Raw genomic sequence first — 17,131 nt, 5'->3', positions numbered from 1 at the left:
TGGGTATTATTAGATACTAAGTGCTTTTTAATTTTTTCAAAACAGGGAATTACATATTAAATAAATATAAGATGTTTCCCCCTTCCCATCCAAGTACTAACCAGGCCCAACACTGCTTAGCTTCCAAGATCAGGCAAGTTCAGGGCAGTATGGCCATTATTAGATGATTTTCTTTTCCCCTTAATGTGTCTCTGGCTAACTGGGACTCCAGGTGTCATTGGAGAGAAACAGGAAGCACAGAGAAGGAAGTATGGATTTGGGAATTCAACACTAATGGCCCCAATACTATTTCAGTCACTCATCAGCTATCTGACCTGAGATTCAGTAGCAGCATTTGGCCAGATAAAGATAACGGCACCAACTTCAAGGATTTTTGGAAGTTGAGTTAGAAATACATTCATATACATATGCTTGGTATATAGTATCTAGTTATTAAATCTTGACTTTTTTTTTCATTTATGTAGTCTCTGACATGGTTTTATTTGAATTATCTTATCTTTTTTTTTGAGATTAATCCCCAATTAACCGGGCTTAGAGTCAGTTCTTAGTTACCCTTTGGCATAATTTCAGAGAAGGTGGGTGATTGGCTCCCATATAAAATAAAATACCAGACAATCGATTGAATTCTGTGAGACGTGAAGGAGAGTGGAGACCGAGAGTGAACCTGAACCCATACAAGATCATGTGCTATTGTTATTTAACTTTGGGTAACTTATTAAAATTCTTCATCAAGTAAAATGACAGTAGGTGAGAAGATGGATGTGCTTTGGAACCTCGGTTTGTCCCAGTGTATTCCAGAGACATTAAAATGAGGGATGTTGTCATCATTATTCTAATGGCCATCATGAAAATGTGCAGGGAAAAAACACTATATGATAGGTTCTATGTTACACAATGACATCTTGTATCCATATGTTACTGTTGCCATTTGTTTTGCAATTAGATTAATACTATGATCTTTAGTCACCTTAAAGTTTCATGATATAATATGGTATAATAAAATTCCTATAACTATAATATACATATATTCCCTGTGTTCTTCTCTGGGAACTTTAATTTCATTTATTATCTTTAATTAATGTACTAAAAATGGCTAATTTGACAAACCACACTTTTACCCACAAAATGCTATAAATTCCAAAAAATGTATATAATAAGAGAATTTCTTTTTTTTCCTGAAATAAATACAAACAAAAATTATAAAGTCATGCTTACAATGAGCAAAAGAATTAAATTGTGTTTATGGATCACCTATTTCATCTGTGAAAGTCAATTATATGACAGTTTTAAAGGAAATATCCTTTTATTTAGAAATAAGCTGGGAAGCTATAAATAAGAACAACTATAGGTATATTGCATAGATTGAGTAAAATTATAGTGGCTGTGCAATATTCATGCTTCAGGGCATAAACTGATTGCTATTCTTGATGAAGAGAAAAATGGAAAAAGGATTAAATAGTACTGAAGTTATTAGGGTTATTATGATGTCTTTAAAAATCACCTTCCCAAGCATTTTACATTGAAAAGCCACAGGATACAACATTACATCAAATTCAGTTTTTATCATATCTAGATGTAGAAATATAAGCTTTGTTCTGAAAAAAATCAAAACAATTCCTTATATACTCATGTGCCTTACTTTTGCTGTCTTATTCCCCCTTTTAAATAATCCAATGAATTTTGTCAGGTTTGAACCTTGTAAACATATAATTTTAAATGTCTGCTATATAGGAGCACAAAGCCTACATCTATTTGCAGCTCTGTTGGTTTTCACAGAGAAGTGCTCTCCTTAAATATCTTTCCATTTCACAATTCAGACTGCAATGAAAGTAGCTATTCAATAACAAAGTGACTTATTTAATTCCAAAATCAGATGAGCTTCTATCAAGGTTCTGAGATTGAATTTTCTCACAATCTGATTAAGTGTCCACACTCCAAAGAGGTATAAGAGAATTCTTAGGTTGTTCTGATAAATGTAGCCCAGGGTATACTTCAGACTTGCAATAGTCTCAAAGTAGGAAGAGAATACAGTGGTCACTATCACTATCTCCTTTCTCTGAGATGTGAGAATCTTTTCTGCTTTCACTTGGACAAGTCTGATTTTGGGGGATCCTAAGCCAATTTTCTCCACATTTATTGGAACCAGCTTTAATTGTTGTAAATTTTTTTTTGTGCTAACCTGAAATCTATCTTTGTGAAAGTTCTTCAACTCAACAAGAATATTTAACTTTTAACATAAATTTGAAATTGGGAAAATCGACCTCTATGTGGGTATTTCCAATATGACTTGAAATTGCCAGTGTTATCAAAACTGTAGCAGGGAAGAATCACAGATAGTGTTTAGTAAGTTTTAAGAGTAAACTATATTTTATATAAGAAATACTTTTTGTTGTTGTTGTGGTTGTTGTTCTCTTCCTATAAGAGCACTGGAGAAAGTCAGAAGATCTTAGTTCTAACCTCAGCTGACAGTGGGCAAGTCACTTAACGTTTAATTTACAGTGTCTCTGATAAAATGACATCATAAAAGAGTTAAATGGAGCAAGTTATAAAATATATGTGGAATTTGTTTGAAAAGTATAACATTATACTATTATTGTTAATGTTATATTTAATAAATATAGTGCTGTAATTTTTAGTTTTCTATATATGATATTCTCATTGTATCATTTAGTAAAAAGTAACTTTTTTCTTTTTTTTAGTCTATATTATTTGCTTTTTATTCGGGGGAGACAATCTGAGGTCAACTGTACTTGGAACCTATTTATGTTTACCTTCACTAGCTTCAAATTTAAGGCAAAGGTTAGGGTACTGTCTTAGGACTCTGAAACCTGCTTACATTTTAAATTTCTCTGTTTTTTTTTTTCTGCTAAAGACATTAGCAACATAAAGGAGTTGTACTTGCTGATAATGCTTTATGAGTATTTTTTGGTAGTTCTAGTTGTAAATTCCTGGAAAGAGGAGACACTGTGGACTGGGGAGCTGAAGATGCTTTTCTTGGTTACTATTGGAACTTTTGCCTATTACCACGTCAAAGGGGGAGATTCAGAAACTGCAGATCTTTCAGCACCATATATGAAATAACCAGGATTTTATAGCAGCAGAAATCCTATAGGTGGCTCCTGACAATTTTTATATCTTCTGTGAAGTGAAACAACAAGGAAGAGAATCTGTATATTCTTTTATTTGCTTTAAAATCACAGAACTGTTTTTATCACATTTGTTTTTAAACTTGAATTTAATTAAACTTGAATTTAATTCTTATTGCAGTTAACTCCCACATATTTAGTGCTTAGAGAAAAGATTGATTTTTTAACATTTCTGTAAGAATGTATTCATGGGTCAGTTTCTTCATTGAGTACTCAGAATTAAGAAGAAATGAAAGCCAAATAAAATCTAATTTATTTCAGCATGATAAGAATAAGACAGTATTGTCAATGGTATTTTAAAATCATAGATCTCTCCAACATTTCAGCATTGTACATACATTTAATGTTTTTGTGTCTTTAATTTTTCTTTATTGTTGAGTTGGGTGACATTAAAGGATGCATTTAAAGAGTTTCACAAGCATCTTGAAACTATATTTCATTATATATATATATATATATATATATATATATATATCTTAAAAGTGAACTTTATATTTTAGGATATATATATATCTTAAAAGTGAACTTTATATTTTCAGAAAGTATGAAATCTGTCCATTTAAAAGAAAATATTTTCAATTATGAAAAAGATTTTATATTAAGGAGGATAAATAATGTATTAGTTCGTGGTATATATGAATTTTGTTAGTGTAATTATTGTTTATAGAATATTCAGACAATTAAAATCATTCTTTTTCTGAGCAGGCTCAGGACCCAGACTGAATAGTGATTTTCTAAGGTGTTGCTGGGGGGTATGCTGCTATATACTTGTGGCAAAGTTATCTCAGATATATGTTATTTCACTGTGAAAACAGAGCTGTAAGACTGATTTGTGGGTAGAACAATCTTTAAAATAAATGATCTATGGTTTCTTATTCTCAGCTAAATTAAACTTGAAGAGACATCATGAAGAGAATCATGACCATATTCTAATCCATTCTTTTGAGTGGATGTTGATTATTAGCATAAAACTTCTTTACAGCAGCACAGTATAGAATTCTACACTAAAGAGTAGATTGTATCTCCATAACAAAGTGGATTTTATAGTATTTTATAACAGGCATTTTGGAGTTTTATGGTAAACTTGATTGTCACTCCCTCCAAAGCCCTGTTTTAGTTTAGTGTGTGTGTGTGTGCGTGTGTGTGTACATAAAACATTCTCTATGTTTCTAATTATTGAAAGCATCAAGAGCCCCTTCTACTATTCTTCAGTTTCTCCCCACTTTACCTCCACATTCTCAGCTGAGAGGTGGGAATTTACTTCAGCATGATTTTAATACTTCTCTTTTAGTCCCCATGAAACTATTCAGAGTTGTAAGAGTTATCTAAGAGTTACAATCTCTCTGAGCATCCTGTGCTGTCATCTTCCTGGCATACTTATGTTTAGGAAGGTGACTCTGGAAGAATAGAATCCTACACAAGGGATGTGCAAACAAGAGCAATGCAGAACTTGTTCCTGCACCTTTGCTCATGTTCTGAGGATAAATGAAGAACTACTCATAAAATAAATACAGATAACGTTGTAATTGTGAGTGTTTCCTAGCTATATAAATCATGGTCCCATACCCTAAGATCCTATAGTGAAGAAAATTAACCTCAGACATTTTCTTTAGTTTTGTCTGCTTATTTTTGTTGTGCTGGGGATTGAACCCAGGCCCTTGTACATGCAGGGAAAGCGCTGTACCACTGAGCTACTTCCCCACACTTATTTTCTTTAATAATTGAATTATTATTAAAGTGGTTCAAGAGTGGCTTTGTGGTAGTTATCAAACGTCATATTATGCAGAGGAAAAAAATAAAACACCTTCTTCCTTGGAGGATTTAAATCTTGTTCTGGAGAATTCCAAGAATGAGGAAATGAAAAGAAATTCAATAGAAAGGGAATACTATTGAAATTTGACATATTCAAATCTTCTTGGACCACTTCTAAAGGCAAACAGACACTGCCTTCCATACACGAATTCCCTGCATCTCTTAACTCCTTACCTTTAATCTGAAAGCCTGCTCATGATGACATGGCATGCCTTAGTGTCCTTTCCTGTCATCGGAGTGCAGACCTCTTCTGTCTGCACACTTTGTCAATTCCTTGCCAGTTGAATATGGGGATATTGAAAGCCTCTGATGGATAATTTCTCTGGCGCAGGGCTTTTGTCCTCCAGCTAAGACTTAAATGTGAACAACAACATACCCATACAATATAAAAGCAGAAACAGTAGCTCCCACATACTGATATCTGCTGCTCTTCCTTTCTTCAAGCCTTAGGATTCCTGGTTCCATAAATTTCCTTTCCATTTCTTCCTCCTACCTCCCATTTTTTGTTAGACAATTCTTTGCTTTGACTGACTGGATTTCTTTCTTTCTTTTTTTTTTTTTCCTCATTAGTTGTGCCTCTTTCTAGATCTTATCTAGAGATTATTCCTTATGTGGAGATGATCTGTGATCTGTGAAGATGAGTGACATAATATGAAATCTGTATGGCTGCTTGCCATATACCAAGAAAATACTAATACTGTAATATTAATTACATTAATTAATTAATACTAATACTGTAATATTAATGTGTGGGTAAATTCACAGAGATTGTTCAGCACATTAATTATTAATCATATTATGAGTTTTGATTTTAGAATGATTTTGTTTCCAAAATACAGTTGGCATGTGGAGGTCCAGGCCACTTAACCTGGTGGCTACAGGTTCTGCACTCATGTCAGGTGTATGCTGCCATGTTCAATTGCATGGGATACAGATATTCTTTGTGGAGATTCTTTACAATATTTGTCTATGAGGCAACTGCATGGATCAAAAGAACAACAGTTTGAAACTCTGACTTTTCTTAGAACCATCAGAATTAAGAGCTAGTCTTAGATGGCTCATCAAATCAAGTTGTCAATGTTTAAATAAGCTGCTAACTTTCTCTTATAGCAGTTTAATCTTATTAAATTTATCCTTGTTGAAGTGGTAGCAACTAAAATGGTGACAAACTTTCCATTTTCTCAGGAACATTGCTAAAGTAGAATTCTAAGTATAGTGGTGAAAAGAACAAGTGTTTTAAAAAAAACACATCAAGTTTAAAAACTTTTCTACCCATTGTTGCAAAACATCCCCAAAGTGAACAATTTAAAAACTACATGATAAATTATCAGCTGGAAACCAGCAATCAAATGTTGAATTATTTGTCAAAAGACAGAGTGAATATCATTTCAGAATTTTAAAAAATCTAATAAGGAGGGCACAAATGTACAATGCCTGGTTAGTCTAATACAATGTGGAAAAAAAAAGTTTGTTTCCTCTTTATGAGGAGTTATGATTTTAGTCATTTTTTTTAATTATAGGAAAGAAGTAAATGAAAAAACTTGGAATTTTAAATGGTAATAGAAAGTTTTATGTTCCCTATTGTGTTCAGATTCAGAAAGGGAAGGTTGAAGTATGCGCATCTTACTGTGCAATTATTTTCTGTCCTATCGATACTTTTACCATGTGACATCTCAGTTTGTGAATGCAAAATACTTGGTGCCCACAATAAATATCAGCATCCCTAACAGCAAACTGAGTAGTTATTTAACATAGTACCACAGGGGGTTTTGTGTACATTTGTGTGTATGTTGAGAGGCGCAATTGACTTTTTTTTCTGTTTGTCTAATCCTTAGCCTGAGAGACTATATTCAAAACATAATGAAATCACAAAAACAAAGTTATCTGTAGCAACTTTTAATGTGGCACTAAGAAAAATGGCATTTCTTTCCTTAATGTCAATATAAAAAATTGTGTACCAGCCTACTGCAATTCCTTCCCAGAAGACATATATAAGTTTATTCATTTGAGGTCAAGAGATGCTTAGTAATATTAAATACTCGGCCTCACATTTCTATAATTTTAAGCTTTTCTATTGTTATGGTACATACTAATAGTTGACTTATTTTTAATAATAATGAAAAAAGAATACTCTTCTCACATACACTGTCTAGCCAATTTCTTTTTTCTAAACCTTCTAAGTACTTCTGAACTTGTGACTTGGTATGTGTTACAGGTTTTATATGGGAAAGTGGTTCCTTAGGATAATACACTTTTCATACATGAATTGGAATATTAATTTTAATACATCTACTCTATAAAATGCTCCAAAGTGGAGGAAATGCAATTTGTCCTACTGAGAATTCTACTCATTGTGAAGCAGATCTAGACTTGGGCCAAGTATCTGTGAGGTCAGTGATTTTGTTAAATACCAAGAGATGTGGTATTAGACTTCCCTTTCTTAGTACTTCCTCCCCCCTGCTGTGGTATTCTGTGAGGCAGGGAGCTGCCTATTGCATAGGAACTGTGATGGGCCTGCTTTCAAAAGCTTAGCTCTTGTTGCCATGGGTGCCTGCAACTGGGCATTGCCAGGTCCAACTGGGCATCATATTCTCCAGAGCTCACCCAGTGATGCAAGTTTCATTCTAGCTATTTTCTATTGAAGCATCTTTTTTTTTTCTTTTTCCTCTCTCTTTTTTTTTTTTTTTTTTGCTGACAGGATATTTGTCTTATTTTAGACACAGGCCTACAAACATCTTTTTAGCAAGCAAATTTGTATGGGAATTATCTCTATTAAATGGTAAAAGTAGGGCTGGAGATGTGGCTCAGCGGTAGCGCGCTCGCCTGGCATGTGTGCGGCCCGGGTTCAATCCTCAGCACCACATACCAACAAAGATGTTGTGTCCGCCGAGAACTAAAAAATAAATATTAAAATTTCTCTCTCTCTGTCTCTCCTCTCTCACTCTCTCTTTAAAAAATAAAAAAAAAATTAAAAAAAAATGGTAAAAGTATAGAAGACAACAGTATTTAAATTTACTTTCAAATATAGGGGTCAAGTATGTGAATTCTTATAAGGGCCAACAGAAGTCTTCAGATAAGATCCACTGCCTTGTTCAATGGAGGCACTTCTGATTCTAAATATCGTGAATCTCTTTAAAAGGAGTATTCTCATCTAATAGCTGCTTAGTCAGTAAATCGGTATTAACCAAATTATGATTCACTCTTAACTACTTTTAGTAGGTTTGTTTATTGCATAGTAAAATCAATAGTATAGTAACTAGTGTAGTATGGTTAAAATATAGTAAAGTTGATAGTATTTTGATAATAAAGTATATATTTATTATAGTGTGTATCTATACTATAGTCAATTTATATAATAAAGTTGATAGTGTTGATAGAATTAATAGTAAAGTCAAAATAAATACAATTCTTCTTTCACCTAAATTTTATGTTTCATTACAATATCATCTGAAATGTATATTTTAAAACAACCTTTCACAATCTCTCAGCCAGAAGAAGTCTTTCACTATTCTTTTGGGTTGTCAAGGGTACTGGAGTAGGGAAGAGGAGGAAGCCAGAGTATTGATTAAAGTATAAATAGTATTGTGAGTGTAGAAAAAAAAAAGATTCAAGAGAAATAAAAAGATTGATATACCTGACATTGTTCTGTCACCTAAAAATGGCAGAATTTACGTCAAAGTACAATAAACCAATAATTTCTGGGAATTGTCATTGGCCATCTAATGGATAGGTCAATTGTTTTAATTCTCAGGTACATGGCCAGGTAATGCTCGTCTGAAATAGTCTATCTGAACTCTAAAGAGCTCTGTATATCATTCTCCACCATAAAGATGTGTGATAGTCATCACTGTTGTGATATTTTTTCAGTCTAGTCACAAATATGCTGTAATGATCCTGACTGAATTTATTTTAAAGTCTACAGTTAAGACCCAAGTCCTGATTTTCCATCCTGATTGAGTATCACATGCTTCCTTTTTCTGTGACATTTGTTTTTAAGCATTTTGAACAGAAAGCAGGGATTGAAAACTTAAAACTCCCTAGACCAAAGGAACATTGCTAGTCATTTGTTGGCATTTTCTGGTTAAGCTTACATAGAAGAAACAATTACTATTTTTTCTTAAAGCCTTATGTTGCCTAATGAATCAAAACAGTAGTCTGTGAAAAAGCCATCATTAATGACACTGAGATATACATGTCTGACCATATCCAGAGCAATTAACCTAAAGACCTGGTTAAGAAAAGATAGATCCTATAGGAGAAAAGACCTAAGTCTCTACTGAACTGAATAAGACAGAAGGCTTCAAAGACACTTGATACAGCTATGCCCTCTGGAACTTATTCTGATGAATACAATTAATTTGAACTTGCTTCTACAAACTAAATAATTTATGCAGATGCCTGTTAGTTCATCTCTATATTAGTTTGTCTCTTTGAAACAAAACAATCCTAGTGGAATAAGAATGAGATTTAAATCTAGCAAGCCTTCTGCTTAGATGGCTGGGGATGGGGGAGTGGGGAGGTAGGGGGCAAGGTGAACGCTGGTTAGCCTTCAGTGTCCTTCTAATGTTCTCAAAAATAGGGCAAAATAACTGTAGTATTGGCATGCAGGGGCCAGCTTGCTCAGGAAACTGTGGCATATATAAAACAAAGTGCATAAACAAACTCTCCATCCAGGAAGCCGAGTTTAACAATTGCCTCATTAACAAGATCCAGGCAAGGACAGGAAAAGAGGGGGAAGCCAATGGCTGATTATTAAACAGTTCTAGACAGATGAAGCCCTTCAGCATCTTCCCAAACAATCCCTGTAGTGTGGATTTGACAAAGTGGCACATTTAAGAGGGAACTCTCTTGCCATCAATGGCAGTCAGACGCTCTGGTATCTTAGGGCCAATTTTAGTTCCTGGAGCTTGACTTTATCAGTACACACAAGACAGAGGACAAGGCAGCTACATCCACAGAGAATTAATTAAGAGCAAAAGAGACATCCCGTGAATGTAATCAATATTCTGAACACTGATCTACATATCAGCCACTGTCTCTTTCACCCCTTCTATTTTTAAAAAATATTTATGTTAAGGTGCTCTTGTGACTACTATTACAACAGAAATTTATTAGCTTACTCGACCTCATTGAAATTACATATTTTTCATAGTGCATCATGCAAAATATATCATCAAAGGCCAACTACCCTGATGCCAGTTTAGGTTTCTGAATGATTGAAACCTTTTTGGGTAGAATTCTATTATGGATAATTTATTAGTTTGGCTTTCTCCCTGCACATTTTTCCAGTTTTGTATGGGATGTATGTTCAAATAAACCAGACTTCAGAATTGCCAAAGCTCACACCCAAATTTGTCTTTACTAACTTTTATCGATATTCTTTGAAAACCATTCCTTTCATAATATACCCTAAAACCCCTATTTAGTGATTACAGTGTTGCTTGCAAACACACAATATTGGTTTAATGCAACCCTTTTCAGTACTGGTATTTGTTTCTTATATCTCTCAACCCTTCCCCCACCCAATGCACATTTTAAAGTATTCTGTAGTTCCCCTTTTGAAATCAATGAAAACAATCATATGATGTTTATATTGCTTTCATTTGTGCTGGGCAATAGTATAAGTCTTATTACCTTCATTTTTGAATGGCTTACCAGAGACATCATTTTTCAAGACCAGGTTCTTGGTTAAGTCCTTTAGCAAACATTCTGATTTCCTCTTGAATCTGTGCTTTGTGTGCATCTCTCCTAAGCAGCACTGAGACCAGAGTAATCTGTCAGTCATCACTTGTGATGGGCTCTAGCCCCATCAATTCAACAGCAGTCTTTATTGCTTAAGGAAAATAGGAAATTCTGCCTCCTGGACATAAACATGTGAATTTTCTATGTCCAGGACCAAGAGGATAAAAAGGGCAGATTTAACCAATATTTCCATAAGAATGAAAGTCTCACTTTTACCCCACATGTGTAACACTTGACTCACGATGCACATTTAAGGGGCTTCTCTATAAACATTTTTTGTATTGTCATTGGATCTAATTTTACAGATCTTACTTACACCACACTCCCTTTAAAATAGGTGGGAGTGTGACTTGAGTAAGCACCATAAAACCAGAGCCTGTTTTTCCCTGATCTTGGTTGCTTTTATAAATAGATGTGGTTTTAGACTTAGCACCAACGTAATCTCAAGATAATATAAAATAGAATGACACCATAATAAATGAAACATCAAAATGGAAAAAAAATATGGTTGGCTGGCAAGAAGCCAATTTCTTCTTAGTTAGAAACTAGAGGCCAGGCAATGTGTTTGAAAAAAAAAAATAATGATAAAATGTAGAGTTATTACTGACACAATGACAGTGTAGATTTGGGTGGCCAAAAAAATGTTGATGAGATTTAGAAGTATATGTTACCCCTGTTTTAGGCCCACTGGAAACAGCTAGTGTTCAACCAGTTTGGTTTTTATATGGCCTTCAAAGGTTTATATCAACTAGATTATTCTAAAATTAAGAAAAAAAAATTTACCTGATTGTTGACCAAAAAATATGAAATGGAGAAAAAGAAAATAAAACAAACAAACATACCATGTTTACACACAAAACAAAATAATTCTTTCAGGGACATCAGGGAAGGTGGAATACTATAACAACACATGTTATATTGTTATACTATTCCACCCACCTTAATGAGGAACCCTTGGGCGTTGCTACTCCATAGCCTTTCGAATCCAGATTTCCTCCCACTTTCATCGTGTCACATGGCTTTCGCTGCTCAATGTATTCATTCATAGTGGACTCCAGGAGAAAGGCAAATTTGCCCTTGGATTTGCGGACACGAGCCACTCCCTCAGCTGTAGTCCTAGTGAACACTGATGGCTCTGCTGATCGCATGTAGGTCCACATCTTTTCATACACTGCTATTTTTGATCTCTGGAGGAAATTAAAATAAAATTAAATACAGGAAAGAAGGGAACAACATGTTAAAATTGATCGAAGGAAAAAGAATGATAAAGCCCTTTAGTATATTCCCATTGCCCTCTAATTTGCTATACCAGTAACATAATAGTAAGGTTATTCTTTCACTATTGGAAAAATATCCTTTGAAACTATTTAATGAAATCACTGAAATGACAAACATTCAAAAGTGATATTTTAAGAGGCCTGTACCTCCTGCCATAATAAAAAATTACTATACTCAATTATTTTTAAATACCTACTTATTATTCATCTTAAACATACAAGACCATGAACAGCAATGAACATTTAAAATCATGTTTTATATCACAGTCATGATAAACTCGAAAAGGACCAGACTGATCTAGTCCTTTTATCTTGATGGAACTCCTTTTAATATTATATCTGAATTAAAACCAATAAGGAGAGTTATTTTATTTTTATCTTTCTTCATACCTCAAAGTAAGACACACATAAATGTATGGGTCTTATCAAGTCAGTAATTGAACATCAAAGAAAGAAGAGAAATCTGCTATAGTATAAAAAGCAAATATCCACAACATAAGAATCAAATTCTAGTTTAGTCAAAACATTTTTTTTAGACATTGTCTGACAAAATCTCCAGATACAATATACATCAAACTTTAAGGAGAAGTGATTCCTGTTTTCCTACTTTGTGTTTTGATGAGTCATTCTCATATCCTGACTCCAGCCAAGAAACATTTATTTCTATAAATTACTTATGTCTACCTGAGCTCCGGCTACTCAATTTACCCAGGTCCTTTTATTAGCATCTGCATTGACATTATATTTTTTTTTCATTCACACATACATTTTTAATGTGAAATTATACCCAAATGAACTCAAATGTCTTTCAAACATACATTTAGTAAGATAGAAAGGTCTAACTCCATTTGATGTTTGATAATAGGTTAATGCACATAAACTTTTATGATTACATTTTTTTCAATAACAAGTGCAAAAATTTTGTATCTGGATCTAAATAAAAAAGTAATTGAGACTTCATTTAGATTTCATGTGTGAGGCATAATTCTAAATAATAAACACATTTATTTATATTAATATTCCTTTGTTTTCCAAATATATAATCCGATAAGAAGCAGTTCTTCTTGTCCTTAACACCAAATTTAGGGCTACATGTATTTGGGCAAAAGCAAATTATTCAGGTGGACAAAAAAAAAAAAAACAAACTGATAAAAGTGGGATTCAGAGTTTTGACTTGCTAAGATGGGAAACTAGTAATCAATAAACCTAAATAATAAGCCAAACAAGGATTGACTCAAATATTTGAACCAAAGCAAAGTATATTCAAACATTGATAAATGTCAAATGGAAAATAGACATGCTGTGTTGTTCTGTGAAATAGTTTTATACTACAAACACTTGAAAATATCCCATAATATGGTTGTGGGGTCTGTGTGTGTGTGTGTGTGTGTGTGTGTGTGTATGTATGTATGTATGTTTCGGTGTTTGACAGGTTAATTCTGGTGGGAAATTCTCATGTTAGAAAATTCTATGTCAACATGTCAATTCAGTTGTAAATATTCTATGTGTATTCCAGATAGAGGAGTTCTGGGGTTCAAACCCAGCCATAGGATCCATTAACCCACATTGGTAGGCCTCATTCAGCCCTTCTTTAAAACTAGAGTTCTGCTCCAGAGAATGATCTCTTTCATTTTGTAATTAATTCTGAAAAATATAAACTCCATGGATGACATAATAGAGATTGTCCTCATATATTTATTCTGATGATTCCAAAATCAGACAAATGTTGGTAAACAACATCCTTTAGACATATGATCACTTTTTTAATATAACTTCAGAGTTTCACCTCAAAAGGTATAGATCTCCACATATACTGTAAACCCTGCTATGTATAATACATTAAAAACAGAAGAAATAAAATCAGTGAATTGTTTTAATTGAAATAATTTTTGAACATTTTAATAAATCAGAAACCTGCCATTTATTTGGCAGTGTTCCAGTTACAGTTAAGTAGCATATTAAAGGAACAGGATAGTTAAATTAAACTAGCATAGCAAAATGGAAAAAAATATTCTTAGGGCTTAGGACTTTTAGTTCACTGATAATTTTTGATAGTCCATTCTTATAATGCCAATGTGAATAAAATTACTGCTGCTTTTGTTTAAGTACATTGAATTATGTATACTTTAGTGACAAAGAATTGAACTCAAACTTTTTTTTTCTTTGTGGTACTGGGGATTGAACCCAGTGGTGTTTTACCATTGAGCCACATCCCCCAGTCCTTTATATATTTCAAATTTTGAGACAGTGTCTTGCCAAGTTTCCCAGGCTGGCTTCAAACTTCAGATCCTACTGCCTCAGCCTCCGGAGTTGCTAACATCACAGGCATGCAATAACATGCCTGGCTTGATTCAATCTCTTTAAAATCAAGAAAAGGAAGAATCTGTAGAACAGTTGTGCTAAATTTGGGAGGTCTCAGGTACAATAGAAACTGTAAAATACAGACTGTCAGTGAAAAAAATTAGGAAGATGCAAGCAACTTTTATTAATATTCAGGAATTCTGATTCTGATTCTGATTTAAAGGGACATGATGCAGATAAGACCAGGTACATGGTAAAAGAATGAGGGGAAATCAAGAGGCAAAGGACTGGAAATGGCATGCATCACTGCTTTTTTGTGACTGAAAGAGAATGTTTGTTGCAGGGTTAAAGCAAGAAAATATTTATAAATTTGATGAGAAAGGCTAAGATGAGGAAATTTTTGCAGACTCAGTAAGCTCATAAATACAATGAAAATGGAACTTTTAATTTACTTAAATTTTACACTGTAGCATGTACTTTAAGGTCAGGCATGGGGAGTAAATATGCTGTAGGTAATAAGCAAAGATAATATGAGAGTTATTATTTTTTTGTAATTAGGAAATTAAGCTTGGGTCTATTTGTTTCATCACTATTGTAAAAAATACTTGGGAAGCTAGCTGATTTAAAGCATTATTTTATTGTTTAAAACAATTCTTGGAGTTTAAAAAAATGTGCTATCCTTTTAATTTCTCAAAAATTAAGTATTCTTTGCTGGGTACATTTGTAATCTCAGTGGCTTGGGAGACTGAGGCAGAAGGATTGAAAGTTCAAAGCCAGTCTCAGCAACTTATCAAGGCCCTAAGCAACTGAGAGAGACCCTGTCTCAAAATAAAAAATAAAAAGTGCTGGAGATATGGCTCAGGGATTGAGAGCCCCTGGTTTAAATCCCTGGTACAAAAATAGATAAATAAAAATATTTTTCCATACCTTATTTTAATAGGAAGTATGTATAAATATAATGCATTACAATTAATGGTCACATTTCTATCAGGTGGATTACTTTCCCCTTCTTGTAGCTTATGCAGCAAGACTGGTGTTCTAGTGACAGCTCATCAGTAGTAATTTGATAACATTATAAACCTTGAGATAGTAATCTACCCCACTTATGCATTCATGATTGCAGAAGACAATATCTGAATTGAAATGAAAACCAGTATGCTTGAATCAGGTGTGTAATACGCAAGCATCTAAACAGCAAAATTGCCAGTAAGCGACAAGTACAGATGTTCTTCTAATGCCTCTGTGTTTGTGCTTAAAAAGTGCAGACAACATGAAACATATTAAGTGTCATAATGGGGCACAACCAAGATAAGATAACATATTAATTCAATGTCATCTTGACATGGCCTAATTCTTTTTTCAGTTGATTATAACTGCAACTTTTTTGAAGTGCTGAGTATAGGTCACTGCCCAAGGCAGCTTAGTGGGACTGATAGATATGCCATTATTGGGTTCCTAGGTGAAGATATTTTTGACAGGTACAAAAATACCCTTCACATTCCCTTTCTTCCACCCATCAGACAAATCATTTATTGAAACCAGGTTATTGCAAAAAAGAAAGGAAGGAGGCAAACAAGGTAGGAAATGAATGACAATTTATAAGAAAACTCCAATTTATGCATTCTTGAAAGTGTGCTACCCAGGGAAAATATTTTTTTGTTTCATTGGGATTCAGAGTGCTCTACGGCAATAAATGCCTATGCTTATAAGTTTTTTTTCCCCCAATTTTAAAACTGAAGTTGTGGAGAGAGAAAGGAAACAAGGCATAGTGCTTGCCCAGCTTGCATGGAAAGACTCTGAACTTGGAGACATGTTCTGTAGCCCCACACTTCTGATCAATATATTCTCTTGTCCACCTCACCACTCTTGAGAATTTGAGCAATGCTTTTAAATTGTATAAAGGTTATAAATACATATTTTTAACTGGGCTTGTTGTTAAAGAGCTTTATAATGCGTTATTTGTGAGAAATTTTCAGGAAATAAATGTGACAATTATTTTTACATTATTACTCAAGGCAGAATGATGAGCCCGCAAATATTTTCTTTATTTAAATGACAATCAGCCATCACTTTTCAGTAAAATGCAAGTGATAGCAAAATCTTGCATTCTACTTTGATATATACACAAAATTGGTTCTAGGCAAAGCCAGTAAATTTTACCCACTTACTTTTCTGTAGAAGCAGTTTTAAACTGACACACTTTCAGCAAGATACTAAAATTATGTTAAATGCATTGAGGTAGCATGTTTCTATTAAGCTTTAGTAGTGGGACATGATTACTAAGTTAAAAGAAAGTTTTGGTCAATTACTCTTATCCACAGGCTATTGTTAGTAAAACCTACCATCATGACAATTACTTGAGTTTTAGAAAAATCTACAAATACTTTTCCACTAATTTTTAAGTTAAATCCATTAACAATGCTTTAAATCATTGAAAATTATGTTGTTCATTGGTTTCTTTAAAAAGATGCCCAAAGATGTTTTTGACTGAGTTTTTGAGTGATTTGTTCCTGATTTAATTTTATGTAAACATTCATAGTATATTAGGATATCATTATCAAATCTTTTTTGAAAAGACATCTAACTGAAATTCAAGTACATGAAACTTAAAACTGTCTTAAAGAATAGTTCATTTCATTTTAATTTTACAAGCTGAGTGAGAATATTTTAAACATTAATATATGAAATGAAATGTAATATGTCAAATGTCGTATATAAGCATGAATAATGAGCTATCATTAAAACTTAAAAATAATGAAATATATGTCTTCCAAACTATTAAATATTATTAAAATTCTAGTCTTTGAACAATTGATATTAAATACAAAATGTGTTCTATATTACCTAGTTCAA

General features: G+C 33.3%; 1 protein-coding gene across 8 annotated transcripts in view; it reads right to left on the bottom strand.

Moving 5' to 3' along the window:
- The window catches only part of Gria4 (glutamate ionotropic receptor AMPA type subunit 4), a 333,715-nt gene that overhangs the window by 25,403 nt on the left and 291,181 nt on the right, over window positions 1-17,131 (bottom strand). For 5 of the 8 annotated variants that reach the window (XM_026399030.2, XM_026399029.2, XM_077797707.1 and 2 more), the window contains one exon: window positions 11,640-11,887. The exons of the other annotated variants lie outside the window; for them this stretch is intronic. In XM_026399030.2, coding sequence (XP_026254815.1) covers window positions 11,640-11,887 — 248 coding nt within the window. The remainder of the gene's footprint in view (window positions 1-11,639; window positions 11,888-17,131) is intronic. 8 annotated transcript variants of the gene reach the window in all.

This window comes from Urocitellus parryii, chromosome 4 (assembly GCF_045843805.1).
Source record: "Urocitellus parryii isolate mUroPar1 chromosome 4, mUroPar1.hap1, whole genome shotgun sequence".
Taxonomy (NCBI): Eukaryota; Metazoa; Chordata; class Mammalia; order Rodentia; family Sciuridae; genus Urocitellus; species Urocitellus parryii.
The sequence above is the reverse complement of the archived record's forward strand: the minus strand, read 5'-3'. Positions and strand labels throughout refer to the sequence as shown.